The 21,843-nt window shown below is 41.0% G+C and overlaps 1 protein-coding gene across 18 annotated transcripts in view; it reads right to left on the minus strand.

Moving 5' to 3' along the window:
• Nucleotides 1–21,843, minus strand: part of epb41l2 (erythrocyte membrane protein band 4.1 like 2) — a 56,728-nt gene that overhangs the window by 12,641 nt on the left and 22,244 nt on the right. For 10 of the 18 annotated variants that reach the window (XM_079644684.1, XM_079644683.1, XM_079644694.1 and 7 more), the window contains exons 5-16: nucleotides 20,323–20,427; nucleotides 20,049–20,091; nucleotides 15,136–15,211; nucleotides 13,447–13,543; nucleotides 13,082–13,206; nucleotides 12,780–12,867; nucleotides 10,633–10,785; nucleotides 9,307–9,404; nucleotides 6,037–6,209; nucleotides 4,940–5,016; nucleotides 1,094–1,144; nucleotides 916–948 (exon numbers count right to left, since the gene is read on the minus strand). In XM_079644684.1, coding sequence (XP_079500810.1) covers nucleotides 916–948; nucleotides 1,094–1,144; nucleotides 4,940–5,016; nucleotides 6,037–6,209; nucleotides 9,307–9,404; nucleotides 10,633–10,785; nucleotides 12,780–12,867; nucleotides 13,082–13,206; nucleotides 13,447–13,543; nucleotides 15,136–15,211; nucleotides 20,049–20,091; nucleotides 20,323–20,427 — 1,119 coding nt within the window. The other 8 variants (XM_079644686.1, XM_079644685.1, XM_079644680.1 and 5 more) reach the window with 4 other exon arrangements.

Genomic DNA, 21,843 nt, shown 5'->3' on the forward strand with positions numbered 1-21,843 from the left:
GTAGTACAGCGCAGAGGGAGTTGTAGTTCTGATGGCGTCAGAGTACACAGAAACATGTAATTCTTATATTCGGCCATCAGGCGACGCCAGTACCAACCTCCAACATTAAATTACTGTGCCTCACATAAATATTGTCCCCATGCACTCTGTTTGGACTCTGGAAGGCAGACATACAGCAAGAAATAATAAATGGAAAAATTAATTTAAAAAAAATAGAAGTAAAATAAATGCATTTTGTTTTAAATCTATAAAAATAAGAAAATCTGTAATAATAAAAAAAAGTAAATAAAATTAATAAGAAAACAAAAAATAAAATCATAATACAAAATATGTAAAATGAAGTATACAACAAAAAAAAATGAATAATACAAATAAAATGCGGTGACACAGCCAACATGTCTCAAACTGTGATGAAGGCTGGAAGATGGGTACAAGCACAAATTAACAACATTTTGGGGTTCATTGAATGTCATTATGCTCTCACTCGTACCCATGTTGACTCATGCAAAATCAGAAATAGCACCAACAGACATGTGTAGAAACCCACAAAACCGTGCTTTCAGGAAACCCCCAAAACATAACAAACCACAAGTATGAACCAGCAACCAAACAGAAAGTGGAAACCAAAAACCCACAGCAGAGCAACCGAAAGTGAGGATTTCTGGGTAAAAAGTACCCACTCAGGTTCAGTGTTTACACTCAGACCCAATCTGGAAACAAAGGGTCTTATCTCAAACATATTTATAACTTTATATCAGCGGTAGTCAATGTTACTTCCAGATTGGGTCGAGAAATAAAAAAAAAACTGTATGATCGTGTTAGATCACCATAAAAGAGGCGTGAACCAAACCGACGCGTGCCGGGCAAATGATTGACAGACCAAAATAATAAAACAACCAATAATAATGTGTGAACCTGAGAGGGGGTGGGCTCACTGGCTCCCAGTGACTGTTGATGGGGTGAAGTAAGGGAGAGAGGAAGGACAGGTTACACTATACAGTAACCACCTTTACAATACTCCTTAGTAATTCATTCCTATGTTTAATTCTCTATATTTTGCAAAGCATGCTGGGTAAAGTCGGACCCTACAGACCTGGGTGGGCGTGGCTTCCGCATCACCAGGGCTTAAGTCCACCTCCATAACCTTTAATGTTGCGGCGAACGGCAGTCATGAGACAATGAGCAGGGTAATGGGGTACGGAGAAAGCAAAAGGTGAAATGGAAGATGGGAAACGTTGCTTCCCTTTAGCAGCCGTAGGGAGGTCATGTGACCTTTGCCCCAGTAACATGAAAAAAGTCTGAGATGGTCAATAAATGGATTTCCTCATCGTATAAAACAAAAAAGATTCAGTCCGTCATACATGACACAAAGTTCAGCTTTTTCCTAAACCTTTTTCTTTGTAGTACAGTTAATGCGTAAGTACAATTCTATCAATACTTTAGAGATAGTATGTGTATTTATCACACAAACACTACTTTGTAGTCAACGAGGACAATTATAGAACTATTCTGATATTATTTAGAACTGTCTTATGATCATTTGTCCCTTTTATCTGCATCTACAGCTTTATCGAGCAGGAAAAAGACAAAAGGCCACCATGAAAATGCCATTACATTTTGACTTAAAACTAAGCGAACAAAATATGGGGGTTAGAGGGACCTTAGGGATCAGGGCGAGTGTAACACTGTTTACTCTTAACATTTATTCTCAATATTATACAAATGAATAAGCTTTAAGTGCTCCGCCTTGATGTAGTACTGTAACGAACTGTATGTACAGTTATATCATGTATTCTACAAAGGCAGAATGCAGCAAATGTAGTCAAAAATAAAACACGTTTCTCGCTTGATTATCTTGCATCATACCAATTTACACAACGATGTTGCTTTATTTGAAGAGCGTGACATTAATATGCTGCGTGTCAAACACATAGGGGATGTATACTGACTATTTAAGAGATCTGAAACACGTTAAGCATTTCAAATGACTCGTAAAGTGTGTTTTGTGCATCCCTAAAAGTCTCTGTACAGTTTTTAGATAACTTAATAACTATAACTCTTCTCTACTTTATTCCTTATATATACTTTAACATTGTGTATCCTTTATAAACTCTGAGTTTTATACTTTGTTTAATATAACTGGTTCTAATCTTTATTATAAACAAAACAGTGGCGGGGTTCAGGGATGGTAAGCCATAAGAAAATATTCAGGGAAATAAGGGGGTGGTGACGAGAATGATTGTAGAGATAAGAGTTTAAACATTTATAAATAGAGGATGTAAACGGAGAGGGGAAAGGATTTGTCGGGGGGTTTCTGTTCATCTATGCGGCGGGATCACACATCTCTTGCGTCCTGGTAGCGCTCGTGTGGTGTCTGATACGCGGAGGTGTGTGTGTCGGCGTGAGAGGAAAGCTTAGCGGATGCTCGGACTGATCGTTTGCCGTTTCCGGGTCAAAAGTTGGCAAAAATGCCTTTCGCTGACTGGACACAAGGTTCTCCAGGTAACACAGGGTCAGGCCGAGGGGTGTGGCTAAAACTAAGGCTAGGACTAAAGACTGGCTTGCTGTTAGCATCACGACCAACAGGAAGACGACGAGCAGGCAGGGCAACAAGAGAGGGGAAGGATTTAGGAGGTAGCGATGGATGGACGGGGATACATTGGAGCGGGAGAAGGAGGAAAGAGATGGAACAGAAAATAAATAAGAGGGAAGAGAGGAAAGCGCGGGGAGGGAGGATAAGGAAGAGGCAATTGGAGGACAGGAAAGAGAAGAAATGGAGGGCAGGTGCAGTCGTTTTGGCCGCCAAAGAACAGCTGGAACCAAGCTAGTAGCTTTAGCCGACAGATAGCTTGTTAGAAACGCCCAGAAACTGGTCCAATTTAGAGCCAAGCCATTACCAATTTGGCGTAAACTGGGAGTGACGATATCTCTAGGAGTGAGTTTTAGGGTTAAAAAGCGTAATTTCTTCGTTAATCCTGAAATGAGTTGTTTGGGCAGAAACCTGTTGCCGTTTTTCCCCTCGATGGAGAGAAAACACAGGACGAAAGAGACATATCTAACGACACCCCTGAGGGAGAACCAGCTGCACCAATTTGTAAATGGAGGTTTAGTTTCAGCCACACAGCCTTCCTCAACGCAGGAAACCTCGGAAACTATTGTTTGGGAGCTTCTAGGAGAGGCCGGAGGGTTTAGTGCGAGATCGGCAGACTGTTGATCGGAGAAAAGAGAGAAGGTGTTCGAGGGGAGAGCCCACAGCGAGTGAGACGCTGTGAGGTCGTCGGTAAGGTCATCATCTTCGGAAATGTCGGAAAGGCCGCGGTCGAACTCGGAGATGGTGTCGAGGGAAGGGGGGAGGGAGGAGAGGGAGGATGACGAGGAGAAAGAGAGAGGGAACATGAAGATGGACTGATGGGGGCGGATTGCAGGAGAGAAGAGGGAGAGGAAGAAGGAAAGGGAAGAAGAGGAAACAGTGGAGCACACACATCCAGAGTGTATCAGCAAGCAGTGAAGAAGTTCAACCAAAGCAACAGACGCATGTTCAGAACATCATTTCATTGTATCATGAAATGACATCAATGACAGCATGCAAAGGGGAAGTGAAATAAACAAAAGAAAGGGTGTGATTGAAAAAAGAGAGAGGGAAAGAGACATAACATTAGTCAGTGAACACCAAGAACAGGTTCAAGTGAACATAGCAGGGCGGAGAACAGTGTGCACAAACAGTGGCACTACTGGAAAAAGGCTAAGAGAGGTCAGCACACAGTGCCGGGTGAGAGCAGGGAGGAAAGGGAAAGAGGGGGGAGGGGTTGGAACAGGACGCATGCATAATATATACACTTTATACTGTATGTACCAAGTAGTGGGCATAAATCCCTGTTGAGGTACAGAACATTCCTCAGTTATTAGCTCCAGAAAATGTCAACGTGGTGTTCACCTGCCTATAATAACTGCTGTCAAATGAGGTTAACATCCAAAGGAAGATGTTCAAATGAAGATGATCATATTTATCTGGGAAGATTGGTGTTGTTGGTCTGTGTTGCCGATTTCTCTCGCTAAAATGTTTACAGCATAAAGGGAGACCCTACAGGCAACACATTGTTACATTTGGAGAACAATGAGAGCATTTTAAGATTATTGGATAGAAAAACTTCAAAATACACATTAAGGTGTTTCTTTTGCTACTTTTTCTGGGTTTGTTTTGGTAAAGTTTACATTATAATGTAAAACAAAGAGATTTTAGAAAATCTGTCAGAAACCTCTAATATTTCAAGAAAATGAACAAAAATGTATTAAATGCTTTTAACTAAGATTCAAATGTAGTCCTGAATATGTATGCAAATTAATGAGACTATGTATGCCTAATTTGCATATTCAAATAACATTTAACAATTAGTTAAAGCATTGTCTTCATGTAGGTTATCAACTTGGGAAGTTTCATATTCGTCTATTATTTAAAATATTTGACACATTCCCCTTAATGGGGGAAATGTTAGAAACCTCGTGGTCTCAGAGGAGGCAAAGTTAAGTATCGAAATGTGTTATCACTTATTACAATATAAATGTAGTAACCCAGGAAAAAGGCATGTTATTATAAAGGTATGACAAATATAATGTTGATTTGAACACACTCTGGGAGGCTAAATGTATCAGGATTCTTCTATAAACACTAGGATAAGCAACAAAAGGGTCCCATCTAGTGACATGGTGTTTTCCCATCACCCACAGACATGAAATGTCTCTCTCTGTAACGCAAACATATTAACAGTTCCCGGGGAGATACAGCCCCCCATCTATAGTATAATGACAACAAGGAAAGGTGACTTGCTGTAAAAACATGAATAAATACGTTTTTCTCATTCTTTCTTTTTCGACACACGGAAATGCATACTGTATCTACACAGGGTGAAATCATCAAACACACTCTCTCACACACACACACCTTAGAGTCTGAGTGGAGATCCAGGTGGGGATCACGTCCATTCTCAGATGTGGCTTCAGTAATGCTGATCATTGGTGCTAAAAAATGAGAAACAAGAAAAAAAACATGATTATTTAACTTAATTATTTAACCCTTATCCACTGGCAGCTGCTGTATGTACTTGTTCAGATCAAGATCACTGGTTTGTTTTACACCTGGAACAACGTTTTTTTTCTCTAAACAAGGGTGTGATTGAGCATTGTACAAAGTAGATATTTGGCATAGAAAAAAATACTTAATTTGATTTATAAAGAACAATAAGAAAGATGTTGGCTTGCAGTGGAATAATGTGTCCAGCAGGGGGCGATGTAAGATCGTTAAGTAACCGCACAGATGTGATACAGCAGTGCACAGCTGCATCAAGTGGGCTCTATAGGCCAAACAAATAACTAAGAAACAGTGCACCTTCAACCAAAGACATTCAAATATGTATTTGATATGAATCATTTAAATATTTAATCAGCAACGATGTTATTCAGGTGTTCATCCATGTGCATTATTAAATGTTATCACTGCTTGGCAAGCTTTCTCTCTCCACCATGACATGTATGTGATCCGAGAGTGACTTCATGCTCTATTTCTTTCATTGGTTTAATTTTTTTTTTCCTTTAAAAGACACACAAAACATTCTTTCTTTCCATCTCTTTCTCTCGCCCCTCTGTCTCTCACCGTGTGACAGGAAACATATGCTGCAGCTATTTCCTGTATCTGGTCAGACACTAGCGTTTTTTACACACACACACACACACACACACACACACACACACACACACACACACACACACACACACACACACACACACACACACACACACACACACACACACACACACACACACACACACACACACACACACACACACACACACACACACACACACACACACACACACACACACACACACACACACACACACACACACACACACACACACACACACACACACACACACACACACACCTGTCATTCCTTCCACTAAATCTTTTTCGTGTGTATGTCTGCATGTCCATTCATTGAAATAGTTCAGAGTAAAGCTGTAATGCCATGTGTCTGTTACCTCCATCCAGACTGCGGCTGCTGCGTTTGGACGCAGTGCGTTCGAAGCAGGGTTCGGGGCGGTCTATGAGGGAGCTGGCCACGCGGGTCTGGGCCTGGGTCCGCCCGCTGTAACGGAACTTGGAGCCCAGGGTCAAGAAGCGGGCCTTGGCAGGGGGCTCGGGTGCGTTCAATCTACAGACAGACAGAGATAGAAGGAGAAAGGGATGGGAGAAAAGGAGAGTGCATTTTTTTTTTTAAAAGGCACAGTAGTAGTAGGATGAGACCTAAACAAACGATGTATAGACTAGACCAGGGGTCTGCAACCTTTTTGACCAAATTAGCCATTTTGCTCCTTTTTCCAAAACATTTTTTTGTCTGGAGCCGCAAAACATATTTCATAGCTAATAAAGTTGTATTTGTTGTTATATCAGACAAAAACTACAGTTTTTTTGCAATTATTAGGCTATTTATTACATTATATAAAACTGTTAACCTCTAATAAGAAACAAAGAACTCCTATAAGGAGAATTAAAAAATAATACACAGGCCTACTTTAAAATAAATTAAACACAGCACTTGGGGAGTCCTCTGCACATTTGAAGGAAAACAAATATTATTAAAATGGGCCCACTTTGAAATAAATAAACATATAGCTGCACCCTAAAAATAGTTAAAGGTAGGGTAGGTAAGAATGGAGAAACCAGCTCGAGTGCGCTAGAATTTGGGGGGGTGCTAGTGGATCGCCGGAGCTGTTAGATTAACATTAACATGCTTATTGTAGTTGTAAGTGCACTGCCTTGCGGCCTCTAGCACCGTCCTTGATGGGGCATATGTGTGGGCTGGACCTGTATTTTACAGGAAAGGAGTGAGCAGAGTGTAGAGTAGTTGTCGATTATTTTTCTGTTTTCTGTGAATATCTGCCTCACCACCCTCTCAGACTTTGAGTTGCGCGCGCTACTAAAGAGACGTGTTACCATGGAAACCAAACAATGGTGTAGCTGTATTAAAGTCCGAGTGGAAACAGTTGTGTGTAAATCTGATTTTGTCAGAAATCGGGAGAAATATGACCCCGGGAGGAAACCGGGAGAGGGCAATGAAATCGGGAGGGTTGACAACTTCTCTCTACATATCAAACATACCGGTAAACCAGCATCGTTTGCTGTGAAAGCATATAACTCTGTCCACACAGAATTAAATCCTGTGTTCCTCCGGTACTTTTCTTTGATTTATCCATAGTTCGCTCATCGAGCCGGGGGTCAGGTTATTCACCCGCAGGAAAAGGCGCTCGCGCGGGACCGTAGCAGGATGTGACGCATATTTTAGTTGACCTAATTAAAACGGTTTTGTTTTTTATTTATGTGTCACAGTATCACCTCAAAATACAAGATACAAAACATTTTCAACCATGCAACAAAATATAAATAGTCCTACAAATACTTTTATTGTATTTCCTTCTTATTTTTTGTCTAAGCTCAAGGGAGCCAGAGCAGAGGGTTATGGCTAGAAAGGATCCGTCTAGTGTAAATATGACGTGACGTTCTCGTTGTAACTCTCGTTGTAATCGGAGCGGCTCGGAAACACATCTACAGCAGTAACATGATGCAACATACACATTAATTTAGCAGCAATATTAATAGAGAAACATCAGACTTAATAGTAAAACCATGCAAGGGAACATTTTATTGCACAAGGAGCTATCTTGGGACTTTTACTGCGACAACGTTGACTTGCCTGTGAATACAAAATAAAACATAGTGTTGGTGATCTACAGTGTTGTCATTCTTCTTTGAACACCAACAAGACCGCTAACACCCTATTTCAATAATCACACTCCCTGTCATTGACATAATTAATAGATCGTTTAGCTTCTCACCATCATTTGCTGTGGCCAACTGATGTTAACGATCGTAACTGAAAGGCTGCCTGCCAAACGTAAACATTCAGCCATGTGACATTCAGCCAAACTCTCGCGAGAGTTTTACACTAGACGGATCCTTTCTAGCCATAACCAGAGCATAGGGCTTAAAGGGCCGCATGCGGCCCGTGGGCCGCGGTTGGCCGACCCCTGGACTAGACTGTCACAAAAATGATCTCTCCGGCTGCCACATAGCTCACTGGTAGAGATGGATGTCCATGTACAGACTTGAATCCGGGCCGGGAGTCCTTTTACACATGTGATCCCCTCTATCTCCCCCATCCATATCTATCTCTCTCTAATAAAGGCTTGACTAGAGGTGTATGGCAGGATTTTTCTTCTTTTGCTTAGTTAAAAAAGTAGGTCTAAACCTCTAAGAACACAGCAAGTTGTTGCTATGTCGCAAGCAGAGGAAACTACATAAACATTGGCAAAATGACAGCGAAAAACACACAAAATATTTTCCAAGTGGCGAGAAACTTAAAGCAAGGATTGTGGTCCTGAGGGATTAGCAGGAGGAGGGTACATTTAGAAATAACCCAAAATACCCATAACTAATCTGTTGAAAATATTGCAAACTTGGCAAAACTGACTCTTTTGGCCACTCCCCCAAAATAATCATTATTAATGACAACACAAAAACATGGCTGATATAAGTACTCATAGCTATCCAGCTGGCAGCGTGGGAAGAAATGATTGCACGGGAAGATTACACGCAGGTAGACAGACAAGTAGGTTGAAGGATGACATGATTGAAAGTGAAAAGACAGTTTAAACAAATAGAACAAAATAATTGTTTATAGGTTACCTCCCATAGCTTTCACCTGGGTCAAAGGAGGAAGGGCCAACAGTAAGAGTGTTTACAAAAAGCAACTAATACATCTGAATCATTTTGTTTTCAGAACGTTTTGTGATGTGACTACATGTGCAGTAGAGGGAAACAACATGTTTGCAGGCGACTCTTCAACAGGATATGAAAGCTTATCCCTCTTCTCTCCTGCACACACACACAGACACACACACACTCGCGGCGACTACAAACGCAACATTGATGAGCACCTGGTTGGTCTTTTGTGTGTGTGTGTGTGTGTGTGTGTGTGTGTGTGTATGCATCGCCCCGGGCATCAGATTGGTTAAACAACCACGAGATACACGCTGTGGACTTATTTTCTGGAAGGAGAGGCAGCCTTTTGTTGAGCCTGATGAAGCACACATTCCTTTATTGAACGCTACCCAACAAGCCGTTTCAATATCCTCAACTCCAGACAGGCAGTCTCTGAAACCCACGGGCATTCGCAGGATGTGTGTGTGTGTGTGTGTGTGTGTGTGTGTGTGTGTGTGTGTGTGTGTGTGCGTGTGTGTGTGTGTTTGTACCTGAAGAAGCTGTGATTCTCCACACAGACTTTCCACAGCCTTTTGGCAGAGCGGTGATTCTGAAGTTTGAAACCCACCGTGCTCTCAAACTGCTCCGTCTGTCAATGGAACATGAAACGGGGTTAATACAGACATCGGAAAATGAAGTTAAAAGACTAACGAGTACTTTGTAAAGCACTATGTTTTCATCTTCAAGGAGTTCACTCAGAAAAGTATTGATTTTCAAATATAACTTTTTACTAAACATACATTAATAGGTGATTGATATTCTTCTTTCTTAAATCTAGATATGTACGTTTTGAATTAGCCTATTTTGAGGTTATATCAAATAATATACATATATATATATAATAAAAGAGGCTATTTTTAGGGGATTGCAGAACTAGATTTGTTCCCTTAAAGTGAAGTACAACAGAAAATATGTCATTTTATCCATCGCAAAAGAAACTCACGCTTCGTGCAGTACAGATCCCTGTTATGAACTATTTTGTGTAGGGCCGAATAAATCGAAGTATGTTGTGTTGTTTTGACTTTAGTCAGAGGGCCGGCTAGGTTTCTCTCCTGGAATGTAAGATTGTTAGTCACATTTAGTTTTCAGAAATGTTTACACCAAATCTTTCAGATGGAACAAATAACAGACACTTTGAGGATGTTTGGGTTCCGCCATAATGGTGCTGATCCAGTGAGTTGATTTTTCCACATCTTCTGAAGCACCCCAGTGTCTCAACCTCCTGACCAAAGTATATCCTAACTTTTGTTTAACTTCGTGCTTTTTAATGCATGTAACACTAAGCTGTCTGTGGCTCTTTTTCTGCTGTAACTACGTACATTTCCCCTCTGTGAGACTAATAAAGGTATTCTGATTCTGAAGATCCCCCCCCCCCCCCACCCACCCCTTTTATTTTTGTATTAAATGTTGTTTTATCTTATTTTCTTTTTCATATCTACCTTTTGGGATATTTTTCGACTTATTTATTTATTTCCATTTGTATTATATACTTTCATGTCTTTCTTTCATAAATGGAGCTGAATGAAAATGGAGAAAAACTGTTGGCATACATGTGAATATGTTTGTATGATGAAACTGAAACAGAAATAAAAACCAAGTAAAAAAACCTCAATAATAATTAGAAACCATTACAAACCTACACATATTTGTGCGAAAACCAAAATACGTATATTCAAGACTCTCCAAAGCACCAAGAATCCAATAGTTAACACAATGAATATCAAACTCAAATTTCTCCAATGGGTTTTTCATTTCACACTTTTTGTGTTTGGTCCAGGTCATTTTGTCGTGTAGAAAACATGTCTCTGAGCACACACCTCTCCTGGTCTGATCTTAATGTAGAAGTTGTTCCTCTTGTATGAAATCTTGAGGATTTTGGGCCAGGCGAAGCGGTTGATCCGCAGCCTGTCTTTGTAAACCAGGAGTCCGTTAGCGCACACACCTAGCATGATGTCCACACCCTCAGAATCCTGTAGGAATCAAAAACACACATAATATCATGAAATAGTTCATGAATCCCTGATAAACATGTGTGTGTGCCGCCTGCTCTTCCATATCAGATCATGCTGCACACAGATTGATTTTTAAAGTAGTCTGCTTAAGCTCAACAGGAGCTCAATTAGCACACACACAACATTCAGTACAACTCTAACATGGTTACAGGCAGACTAACTCACTGACAAAGCTTTTAAGTCCAAGGCCGTGTGGTAATGGTATTGATTACAGCAGTGCATGCACACAGGGAAAATCTGTTGGGACTAATGGAGGAAGTTGATAATGGCTAGTTTGACCGAGACACATAAACACATCACATGGCCTTCACATGCTGTCAGCGGCTCGTCGATCGCTGCCATATACATGTTAGCAATTTGGCACAGACAGAATGGAAATCAAATTGACCACTTGCTGTTTTTGAGTAAATAAGGACTGCACAGTTACTTCACAGTCTGTCCTCAACTCTTTATATATTTACTTGCCAGCTATGGTGTAACAATCTAAATTAACATAAATGAATACATATTGATAAATAGTATTAAAAACTGAACTGAAATATGAAACATCCACCCAAGAATATTTGCAGATAGCATGGCTTGAGTTTTCAGTGCAGTCATTTTCTGTAATAAAGACAGTGAAAAGATTTGTTTCACTAATGAACATATTGTTATAAGGTAAACGTTTTTTTTATTGTATTTGTACAGTGCTATATCTTTGTGACTTCTCAAAGCGCTTTACATTTACAACTCATTATTCCCCCATCAACCTGATTCATGCATTGAAATCGAGTTGAATTGAACCAGCAAAACCAATATTTTGAAAAAATGTTGGGTTTAAACACATTTTATGATGACCAATGTTATTTTTCGATGTGTCGTAATGTGATTAAACCGGTTCAGAATGAAACCAATTTCAGTTTTTTTTTGTATTTGAATTAAACATATCGAAGTGCATTAGTGTTTGTTTCAATATGATTGATAATTTAGTATGACATTCAGCGTTTGAAAGGGTTCCTCTGTGGGTCTTGGCGTCATGAAACTTGCAAAAACACAAATTGATGACACGGGACAGAAATAGCTCTGCCCCCTGAATTCCCACAACTTTGCTTTGCCAGAAGAAAGATGCAACATTGGAAACGCTCTCTGTGCTGCTCTCATTTCCCCCCCCCCGGTTGTCCCTCTGTGTTGCAAACAAGTGGAGCATGCTCTTAAAGGGCACTCGCCTCTTTCTTTCTTTCAAGGATCTGTCCCCATGTTATGTCTTTGTCTCCTCTGCATCCTCCGCCTCACATCCTCTCCTTCTATTTTCAGAGTCTCCCCCTCTCTCTCTTCTCATGCATATTTCCCCCATTTTTCAGACACAAAAATACTCGGACGCACATGGAAACATGCACGCTGATGACCTGCTCTCCCTGTGAGAGAGAGAGACTGGCTGTTCCCATGGCAATGGCCTCCATGTTTGTACAGCTGACACACACATACACTCACACAGACACACACAGATGGGAGTGACCCGAACATGCAGACACACTCTTTCGACATCAAAGAAATGGTGCTACTCCCCTGATGTTAACAACAATGGAGAGGAGAGGTGAGGAAAGGACAAGGACAAGAAAAGGAGAGGAAGAATGAGAGAAGAGGAACAGGCCAGAGAAGCAGATAACAAAAGATGAGAAGAAGATGAGAGGAGCAAAAGATGAGGAAATATGAGGGGTGAAAGGAGAAGAGAAAAGAAGGAGGACAAGAGAGGTACAAGAGGAGAAGGGAGGAAGAAGAGGAATGGGAGATGAAGAGGAAAGGAGAGGAAAAGGAGGAAGGTCAGAGGATATCAAGAGGAAAAGATAGGAGAAGAAAGTAAAACATAAATGGAGAGTAAGAAAAAAAAGGAAAAGAGATAAGAGATGGAGGAGAAGCGAAGGAGAGAAAGAACATAGCAGGAGGAAAAGGAGATGGCATTTCTTTCTTCAAACCTTAGCATGGTGCAGGTCCACCCCGTACATGGAAAGCTTCTTGGCATTTTCCAAAAACTGGACGTCGGCTAGTGCCGGTGTCATTCCCCTAAACACCCAGAAAAAGGCAAATGACTACAAACACCCAAACATTTACAATAGTATGGTAGCATAAATCCATACAGTTGGAATATATGGAACAGGGACATAACCGAGTCATGGTCCATTTACTACAATAAGGAAACGATGTACAGATTTAAAATAACACACAAAAAAACATACATCCTTGTCCCGGTCTACTTTCGACAACCTGTATCTCTGACCTGTGGGACTTGTGGAGTTCAAGAATCTTCTCCTCCATCTCTTTGTTCTGATTGGGCGCAAAGGTCAGCTGACCGACGTTGTCCAGAGGCCGAGGCTGGTCGGGTTCATAGTCACCGGCTTCTGCCTGAAAAACCAAAAGGAGACGTTAAAATAATACTTAGGGACACCTAAAACGATACAATGATATTTTCAGTTCAGAAGAAGGGCGTTGGGGTCATAGCCAGTGTTGTGGGCAAGCCATTACATGTTATTATGGTGTGTTGATTCACGGAGTTTGAGCACCATATTTGAGCCAATTTTTAAGATTGTAGGTAAAGCCTTTGAAAACATGAGGAAACTTGTATCCATACACCGTGTATTGTACCTGCAGAGTGTACGACCCCAGCAGAGCGTGAGTGACAAAGGAGCAAGGCAGTCGTCCCGAAGACACATCTTCACGGAGCTGCAGACACAACAGGTACCTGCATGAGAGGAAAGAAGGGAATCAGGCTGGGCTTAAGTCTAATCAAAAACTCTAATCCAGACTTTATGACTGAAACCGGCTCCATTGTTCGTGCTAATGATAAAAAGATCAGTCAAAGGTCCTCCTGTGAGGCCCGAGCAGACGGGGTCAGCTGGTGCAGATTAAATGTCTTTGTTGGTGCCGTGTCTGTTGTAGGATTTCTTTTAGTTTGCTGGTACACTGGTTTGTTGGTACAACCTTGCGTCTAATCCTCGCCATGACATACCCAAACTCGTAACGAGCAGTTAGTGATTTGTCCGGCACTGTGAGCTACCCCCCTAAAGTTCATTATGTGAATAGAGCTTCTGTGTGAATAACTGATTCAGACACCTCAGGGTGCTGGTAAATGGGTCTGAAAATCTCATTCAAAGTCACCTTGGCGGGACATGCTGATATGGAGGCTTTAACACCAGTCATCCAAATACAGGGCTTCTTTATACTTAGTAATATGTGGCCTCAGGACTTTAATCCAGCATGTTAATATGGTGTAAAACATATTGATTCTTAAATATGATAATGTACAATAATAAAGCCTTTGGCAAACCCTCTGAAAAGAGACATTCAATGGAGCCATCAAATGTTTTTTCAGCTTTCCCATCGTATGTTTTAAAGGTTTTTTTGTATGTAAATGGCCTGCAAAGGCTAAAATCCAAAACTTTCTCATGCCTGAAACACTTTGATTGTAATCCTTAGATGTATTCTGTAACAAAGTGACATCACTATGTAACACGCCATTTATTTTGGCTAGCGATCAAACAAATTGTATGTGATAGAGATGTGCGCTCCTTGGCCTAAGCAGTTGACCAATCATACCAGAGTCGGCCAGCTAACCAATCAGAGCAGATTGGGCTCTGGTTTCAGACAGAGGGTGAAAAGAGATGCTGTAGCATTAAAGCATGGAACCACAAATATGAACCTGAAAATGAGTGTAATACGGACCCTTTAAATACAATTCCATTGAAAAAAAATATGTTGTTTGTACTCTAGGTGAGTGAATGCAATTTAGTGAGTGTGTGTCCTCAATTAGCCTTCAGCCACAACCATCAGAGAAAGTGTTCGACCCATTAGCCGAACACTCCAACCTAAATGCTGAGTGCCCTGAGCATGCCCAGGTTTGTGTGTGTGCATTCAAATGTACAAATATAAATGAATTAGCAATGTGCGCCATGCCAACTTGTGTTTTTCTTAACTTTTGCTATAGGCCTTACAATCCATTTTCAAAGTGACATTTTAATGCTGCAGCTAAAGATTTAGTAAAGACCATAAAAGGGGCTGAAAGAAAAAGTGTATGTTGGACTTAAAATCACCAGGTAGACAGGAAACAGAACTCCAAATAAATGTTACTCCGTGTCTGCTGAATGTCTAAATAGAACTGTCTGCTAAAGAATTCACTTAAAAAGGGAATAAATGTTTTTTACAGTTTCCTTTCTTTCTTTACATTGTATCATAAGAAACTACTAATGTAGCTTTCGGGAAAAGGTGGTACAAATCTAAGATGGGCGGGCGTGTGTGTGTGTGTGTGTGTGTGTGTGTGTGTGTGTGTGTGTGTACCTGGTAATGTCTTCAGTGAGCAGTGAGGGGTCGGGGGGGTAAAACTTGACGCTGAATGCGAACTTCCAGTTGTTACCTGGAGGAAGAGAGATTATTAATTAGATTAATGATTTACAGCACAGCATCATTACATATTTTAAAAGTACAATGGAAGTATGTCTATATGAGAACAAGAGTGTAAAATGGTAAAACCAGCGTTAAGTTTTATATTTCTATGCTAATCCATCCATCCATTCCTCTGCCCATATCAGTCGTGTGTGTGTGTGTGTGAGTGAGTGAGTGAGTGAGTGAGTGAGTGAGTGTGTGCGTGTGCATGTGCGTGCGTGTGTGAAAGTGGGTGTGAGTGAGGGCAAAATGCGAAACAGCTTTCAGATAGTGCTAAGCCTGGTCCATCACACACACACATACACACAAACATATACACACACACACACACAAATACAGCAGCAGATCAAAACTGGTATTGCATAACCTCATCCTGTCTTTATCTTAAAAAAATAAAAAACATTATCTCCATCATCATAAACAAAAGCACGCAAAATCATCATAATATCGTTCCTTTTGGATTTCCTATAAACTTTCATTCGAATAAAACGTCCTGTTATCCTTCCCACAGGAGGCCAAATTGCCCTGCATGCCAACCATCCCCCCCTTCTTTCTGCGTCCCTCTGCCTAACAACTACACACACATGCCCACACACTCAATATAAAGATTGCGATCACGTCGTGTGTAAAATTCCGTCAGGAAGAAGCTGCCATCACATCGAGACCATTTCATCCTCCAAGGTCACAACCAAGTCCACAGTAACACATACTGTATGTATACAGTCTATGACACACACACACACACACACACACACACACACACACACACACACACACACACACACACTTATGGCTGGTAAGGACAATATCTTTTAGCGTCGAAACCGGATAAAAAACAGATGGATGCAAGAGAGTACAACACTTACTAGCTGGTTTTATTAATACAAATGTCACTTTATTGTATAAATGCTCGCATTTTGCCTTTCACAAACATCATTTTTAACTGCCACCAAAAAATAATCCTCTATCTGCTTGCTGTGCACAAAACGAAGCACTCACCTGGTAAAACTGGGCAGTAAAGTGCCATTCTCACAGCACCATAAATCAATATTATATATTTTTTGACATGACATTTAAAGCTTCATTCTAACAGATGGTTCAAATGAAAACCCTTGGTACAGCACTATTCCATTTCATGCTAATAGTGCTGTACCAAGGGTTTTCATTTGAACCATCACGTATTCTTTCCACAGATTCCATTTTAGTCGCTTAACGTACAGAAATGGAAAATATCGAGTGCGTCTGGCTGTATGGACGTGTGTCGGTGTGTGGGAGTGAATTGAGTTTGTATGTTTTGTTGGCAGCGTTAAGTGCTTTGTGAGTCTCTCCTGTCCGTTATCTTCCTACACAACCACATGCCGCCCATCAATACTCCCCATGAAGCATAGAATACACACATACTGACACATATGCTATCCCCCCCCCCCCCCTCCCTCCTACATCCACTACTCTCTTCCTGGCAACAATTCATCCCGTGTCATCCACAGGTCGTTCCCACTCAGGCTTCTTCGGGTTACTTTCAAAATAGACTGTGTATGTTTGAGTATATTGACAACTTGTCACAGAAAATAGAGGAACACTGTTTTGAAAATGGTATTGCACAGAAATTCAATAATCTGTAGGAAGTACGATGTCAAATAGAAAAGATAATTTTTTATTATCAAACTTTTTCTGTTGGGTTTATATCCAGAGAAGGACTGCATTGTTTGGAAATAGGTTAACAGCCCAAGCAGTACTCATTAGTTACGACTAATATTATCAAGCCTTCCCTGAGAAATAATATCTAACATATTACATTTAAGCCAGCATATATTTGAGAAAATACGGAGGTCATTTATATTATTTATGTACATTTCTGGATTTAACTGACAATCATATGGGCAACCAATTGCAGTGACAATGCACTTTGCAAGCTTGTTTATATTTTACTATAAACATTTTATATTTTCAATCTTTAACAATTATTATATTCCATTAAAATAGTCCACTATGAACCCAATTACCATTTGTAATACAGATTTAGCATTTGTGATTTTATCAAACTTTTTGTGTGTCCCCTTTGTAAGTGAATGCAGCGACTCTGATTCGTGGTACATGTATATCATATGAATGTAAAAGGCTGTAGTTTATATTCTTACAAATGTAAAGAAAAATGTATACCTTGCAAAAAATATAGGATTTTAGTGAAGCACACTTTCACTTATGATCCTATACTTTAGCGTAGACTGTTGCTGTTTGCTTTTATAACTGAATTGGCTGCTAAAGTACATCCTGTATGAGCACAGTAAGACACCAAACACCATAAAGGTTGGCTGTGGAGAGTACATGCGCGCTGCTGTTAAACATTAACAACAGGCACACGCACTGGACTAAATCCAGTCTCCAGCCTTTCTGCTCGGCTGCCAGCCCGACTCAGAGAGCGAGAGGAAATCTTGTTCTCATTATCCGTCAAAGTGACATCTTAGAAGGGGCTCACTGGCTGGGATTAATATTTGACTGCTCTGAATGTTTTTTGTGTTACAATGGATTTGACTTCAGACAGCTCAGATTTGTGGGTTCAAGTTTCTTGGAAGCAACTTTTTCTCTCTTATTTTTCTAATTTCTTTTTCAAGTTATATTAGTTTTGACTTCATCCTCTCTCTATTTAGCTCATTTATTTTCATTGTGTCAAACCTAAGTTTTTTTCATGATTTTTCTCTATTGTTTGACCTAATGCTCAAGTCATGATTCCACAGACACAAACAACAGACACACCCACAAAGTGTTGGTCATGGTAATCTGAATTGTGGGAAGGAGTCTAACTTACAACAACAAACCCTGTAGACTGACTTTTTTTTCATTTTTCGGTCCACCAAAATGACCATTTCAGAAAGCTCTCTTTTAAATCCTTACATCATAAGGTTTAAGGCTTGCACGTGGTACAGCTTAAAATCATTCCAAAAATGAAACAAGGAACCCAAAAAACAACTGTTTAGGTCCCAGCTGGGTATGTAGTGACGTAGCGTGGCAACTGCTGGGTGTAAACCGATGGTAGATTAGAGCAGATTGGTGTCAAACCTGTCATTTGTGTGGTGCTGTGTCTGTACACACACGGGTACAAATATACAACTCGCATGATACAGCCTTTGAGTATCTACACACACACACACACACACACACACAGAAAAATGCACACAAATGAAGACCAGTTGCATATCGCTGATCCACAAACCACAGGCACACACAGTGAAACTGCCACAAGCCAATGAGGCATGCATGTTCACCACACGCTTACACACACAGCCAACTACCTCACATACACTCATTCAAAAATAACACTTTATGAGCCAAAAGTATATGTTTTTACAAAGCCTTTCCCTTAAAAGTGCAACTTGGAGTTTTGAGGCTGGGTGTTAAAGCCTGTTTTTACTTCAAATATGAAGACCAAGACAAAAACAGCAAGAGTTAAGATTTTCCTGAAGAGAAGTCAGCTGAAGTTTTGGGCATTTTTTTCAAAACCCTTCTAAAGAGAATGACATTGTACAGCAAGAAGTACCAAAAGAAGTTCACAACTTCTAATTAAATCCTCAACAAATACAATGACAAAGTGGAGACACACCAAGCTAATTTGTCGTGATTCTAAAAAGATGTCATTTGTAATTGTGCTCTGAACGTAATATAGAGACGTCATCACAAATGGAGGACACCTTTTTTTATTGTTACCAACACATGCGTCCATTCAAAAACAAAACAAAGCTTTGACGATGCTTGGTTGCTCCACACACTTGACACCACACAGCACCTTGCCCCGCATTTATAAATGAACAGCTGTTCATAAAGCGAGCGATAAATAATGAAGTAAACAGGTCTTGGTAACTGCGTTTATTCTGCTAACTTTGCAAAGACTGCTGTCGTGAGGTTTCAAATGTCTCCGGCTTTGTTTGTCTTTATTGTGAAGCTGTTTCTTTCATTAATTCATTATATATATTTAATGTATCGCCTTGTGGCAGAGAAGTTGGGGCTACCGTGTTATGTGCAATATATTGTTGATGAAGGCAGAGGGAGACATGGATAGATGAATGTGTGTATGGTTGGATGTATGGATAATGGATGGACAATTGGTAGATGGAAGATTGATGGCTTGATGGATGGATGGAGGATTGATAGATGGGTGGGTGGGTGGATGGATGGATTGATTGATAGATGGGTGGGTGGATGGATGGATTGATAGATGGGTGGGTGGATTGATAGATGGGTGGGTGGGTGGATGGATTGATTGATAGATGGGTGGGTGGATTGATAGATGGGTTGGTGGGTGGGTGGATGGATTGATAGATGGGTGGGTGGATTGATAGATGGGTTGGTGGATGGGTGGGTGGATTGATAGATGGGTGGGTGGGTGGATGGATTGATTGATAGATGGGTGGGTGGATTGATAGATGGGTTGGTGGATGGGTGGATGGATTGATAGATGGGTGGGTGGGTGGATGGATGGATTGATAGATGGGTGGGTGGGTGGATGGATGGATTGATAGATGGGTTGGTGGATGGGTGGATGGATTGATAGATGGGTGGGTGGGTGGGCGGATGGATAGATAGATGGGTGGGTGGGTGGATGGATGGATTGATAGATGGGTGGGTGGATGGATGGATTGATAGATGGGTGGGTGGGTGGGTGGATGGATGGATTGATAGATGGGTGGGTGGATGGATTGATAGATGGATTGATAGATGGGTGGGTGGATGGATTGATAGATGGGTGGGTGGATGGATGGATTGGTTGATAAATGGTGTGTATGAAACTTAAAGAAGGCAAAAAAGAAACTTACTGCGTATCTGTCTCTTGATTTCCTTAGTGGGATCCAACCAACACTGTAGAGAGGTAGAGAGACACAGAGCAGGAAGAAAGAAAAATTGCTGTGAAATAATGTATGTCACAAGACACTGTACAGACATCCATGTCTGGAGTTCCTTTATGTGTACATTACTGACTTTTTGGGCATACAGTACATCCTGTGTGTGTGTGTGTGTGTGTGTGTGTGTGTGTGTGTGTGTGTGTGTGTGTGTGTGTGTGTGTGTGTGTGTGTGTGTGCGTGTGCGTACCTTCTGTTCATGGCTGTCAATGTAAGCGAGTCCAAAGTAGTCTTTCTCCATGAGGTTAAGGTGCTCACACACCTTAAAGAAGAGGAATTGGCCCTTGGCACGTTTCTGCAGCAAGAGAGAGGATTATAGATTAGAGTGTGTACTGTACTGTATCATTTGATGGGAAAACAATATTTAAGGGGACGTATTGTGCTCATTTTCAGGTCTTATTTTAATGTTGGGTTATAGCCAGATTTAACTTTAGAGAACTAACTGTTGCTGTCAAGTGTCATTCTATAGTTTGAAAAGACCCATTTAAAAACTCGTAAAAAACTAATTTTGAATAGCAGTTAAACACTTGCTCAATCCTCTCAATGCGTCCTTGTTTCTTCTGTTTCATTACATCTCTCCCTTTATTTCCCTGTTTCCCTGTCTGTCTCCGGGCAACACATTCCTTCAAAGGCCCGAGAGGGCTTTAGCCATAAAATCCTCCACACTCAGCTATGACAATGACATTTAGCACACATCCATGCACCCGAACACACACACAGCTGCGACCTTTAGACGGATAGAAGGTCAGACAGGGAGCGGGTGGAAAGAGGGAAAAAAAAGATGAGAAAATAATGTTCATTTAATTTCAATAAGTCAGCACAGCTTCAGTCCAACGCTCGGCCACACACACACACACACACACACACACACACACACACACACACACACACACACACACACACACACACACACACACACACACACACACACACACACACACACACACACACACACACACACACACACACACACACACACACACACACACACACACACACACACACACACACACACACACACACACACACACACACACACACACACACACACACACACACACACACACACACACACACACACACACACAGACAGAGTTGCAGACAGGGCAGGGAGCGTGGTGAAAGTGGAAGGAAAGAGGATGAAAGACAGCATTTTTCTTCTCGTCCTGGGACAGCTGAAAGCATCTGTGGTATTTTCCTATACTCGGTCGCATTCACGCTCTCACAGTGTAGTTGCATTATGAACGCCCAAAGAATGTGACCTTTATGTGCCAGCGTGCCTTCAAGCAAGGCACAGCTTAACAACAATTGTCACAACATCTGTAGATGCCTATCATGATAGACATTCTCAAGGGATAGGTTTTGGGAAATTAGAATGATTTCCCTTATCAGGACATATTGCCAAGGGAATCGTTGATTTACTCTGGACTACATGCAAAAACATATTTCACCCTTTTAAAAATGATACAGCTTGCCAGGGGGCAGAGCTGACATTTTGTCTTTGGGCTCCATTGGTACCAACCAGCTAGTGTTTGTCAAGAAGGAGGAAAAACAATGCTCCAAAGAAAGGCTATATTTAGCCAAGGATAAAAAGGGGCCCACTCACCTCGAGATATCGGAGAAAATAAATTGAAATCATACTAAGTTTGGGGCAAAGAATGATATTTTTGCTTTCCCCACAGTGGGTTCACCAAGCGGTCTTGGAGACTCT

This window comes from Notothenia rossii (assembly GCF_949606895.1).
Source record: "Notothenia rossii genome assembly, chromosome: 8".
NCBI classification, from domain to species: Eukaryota; Metazoa; Chordata; class Actinopteri; order Perciformes; family Nototheniidae; genus Notothenia; species Notothenia rossii.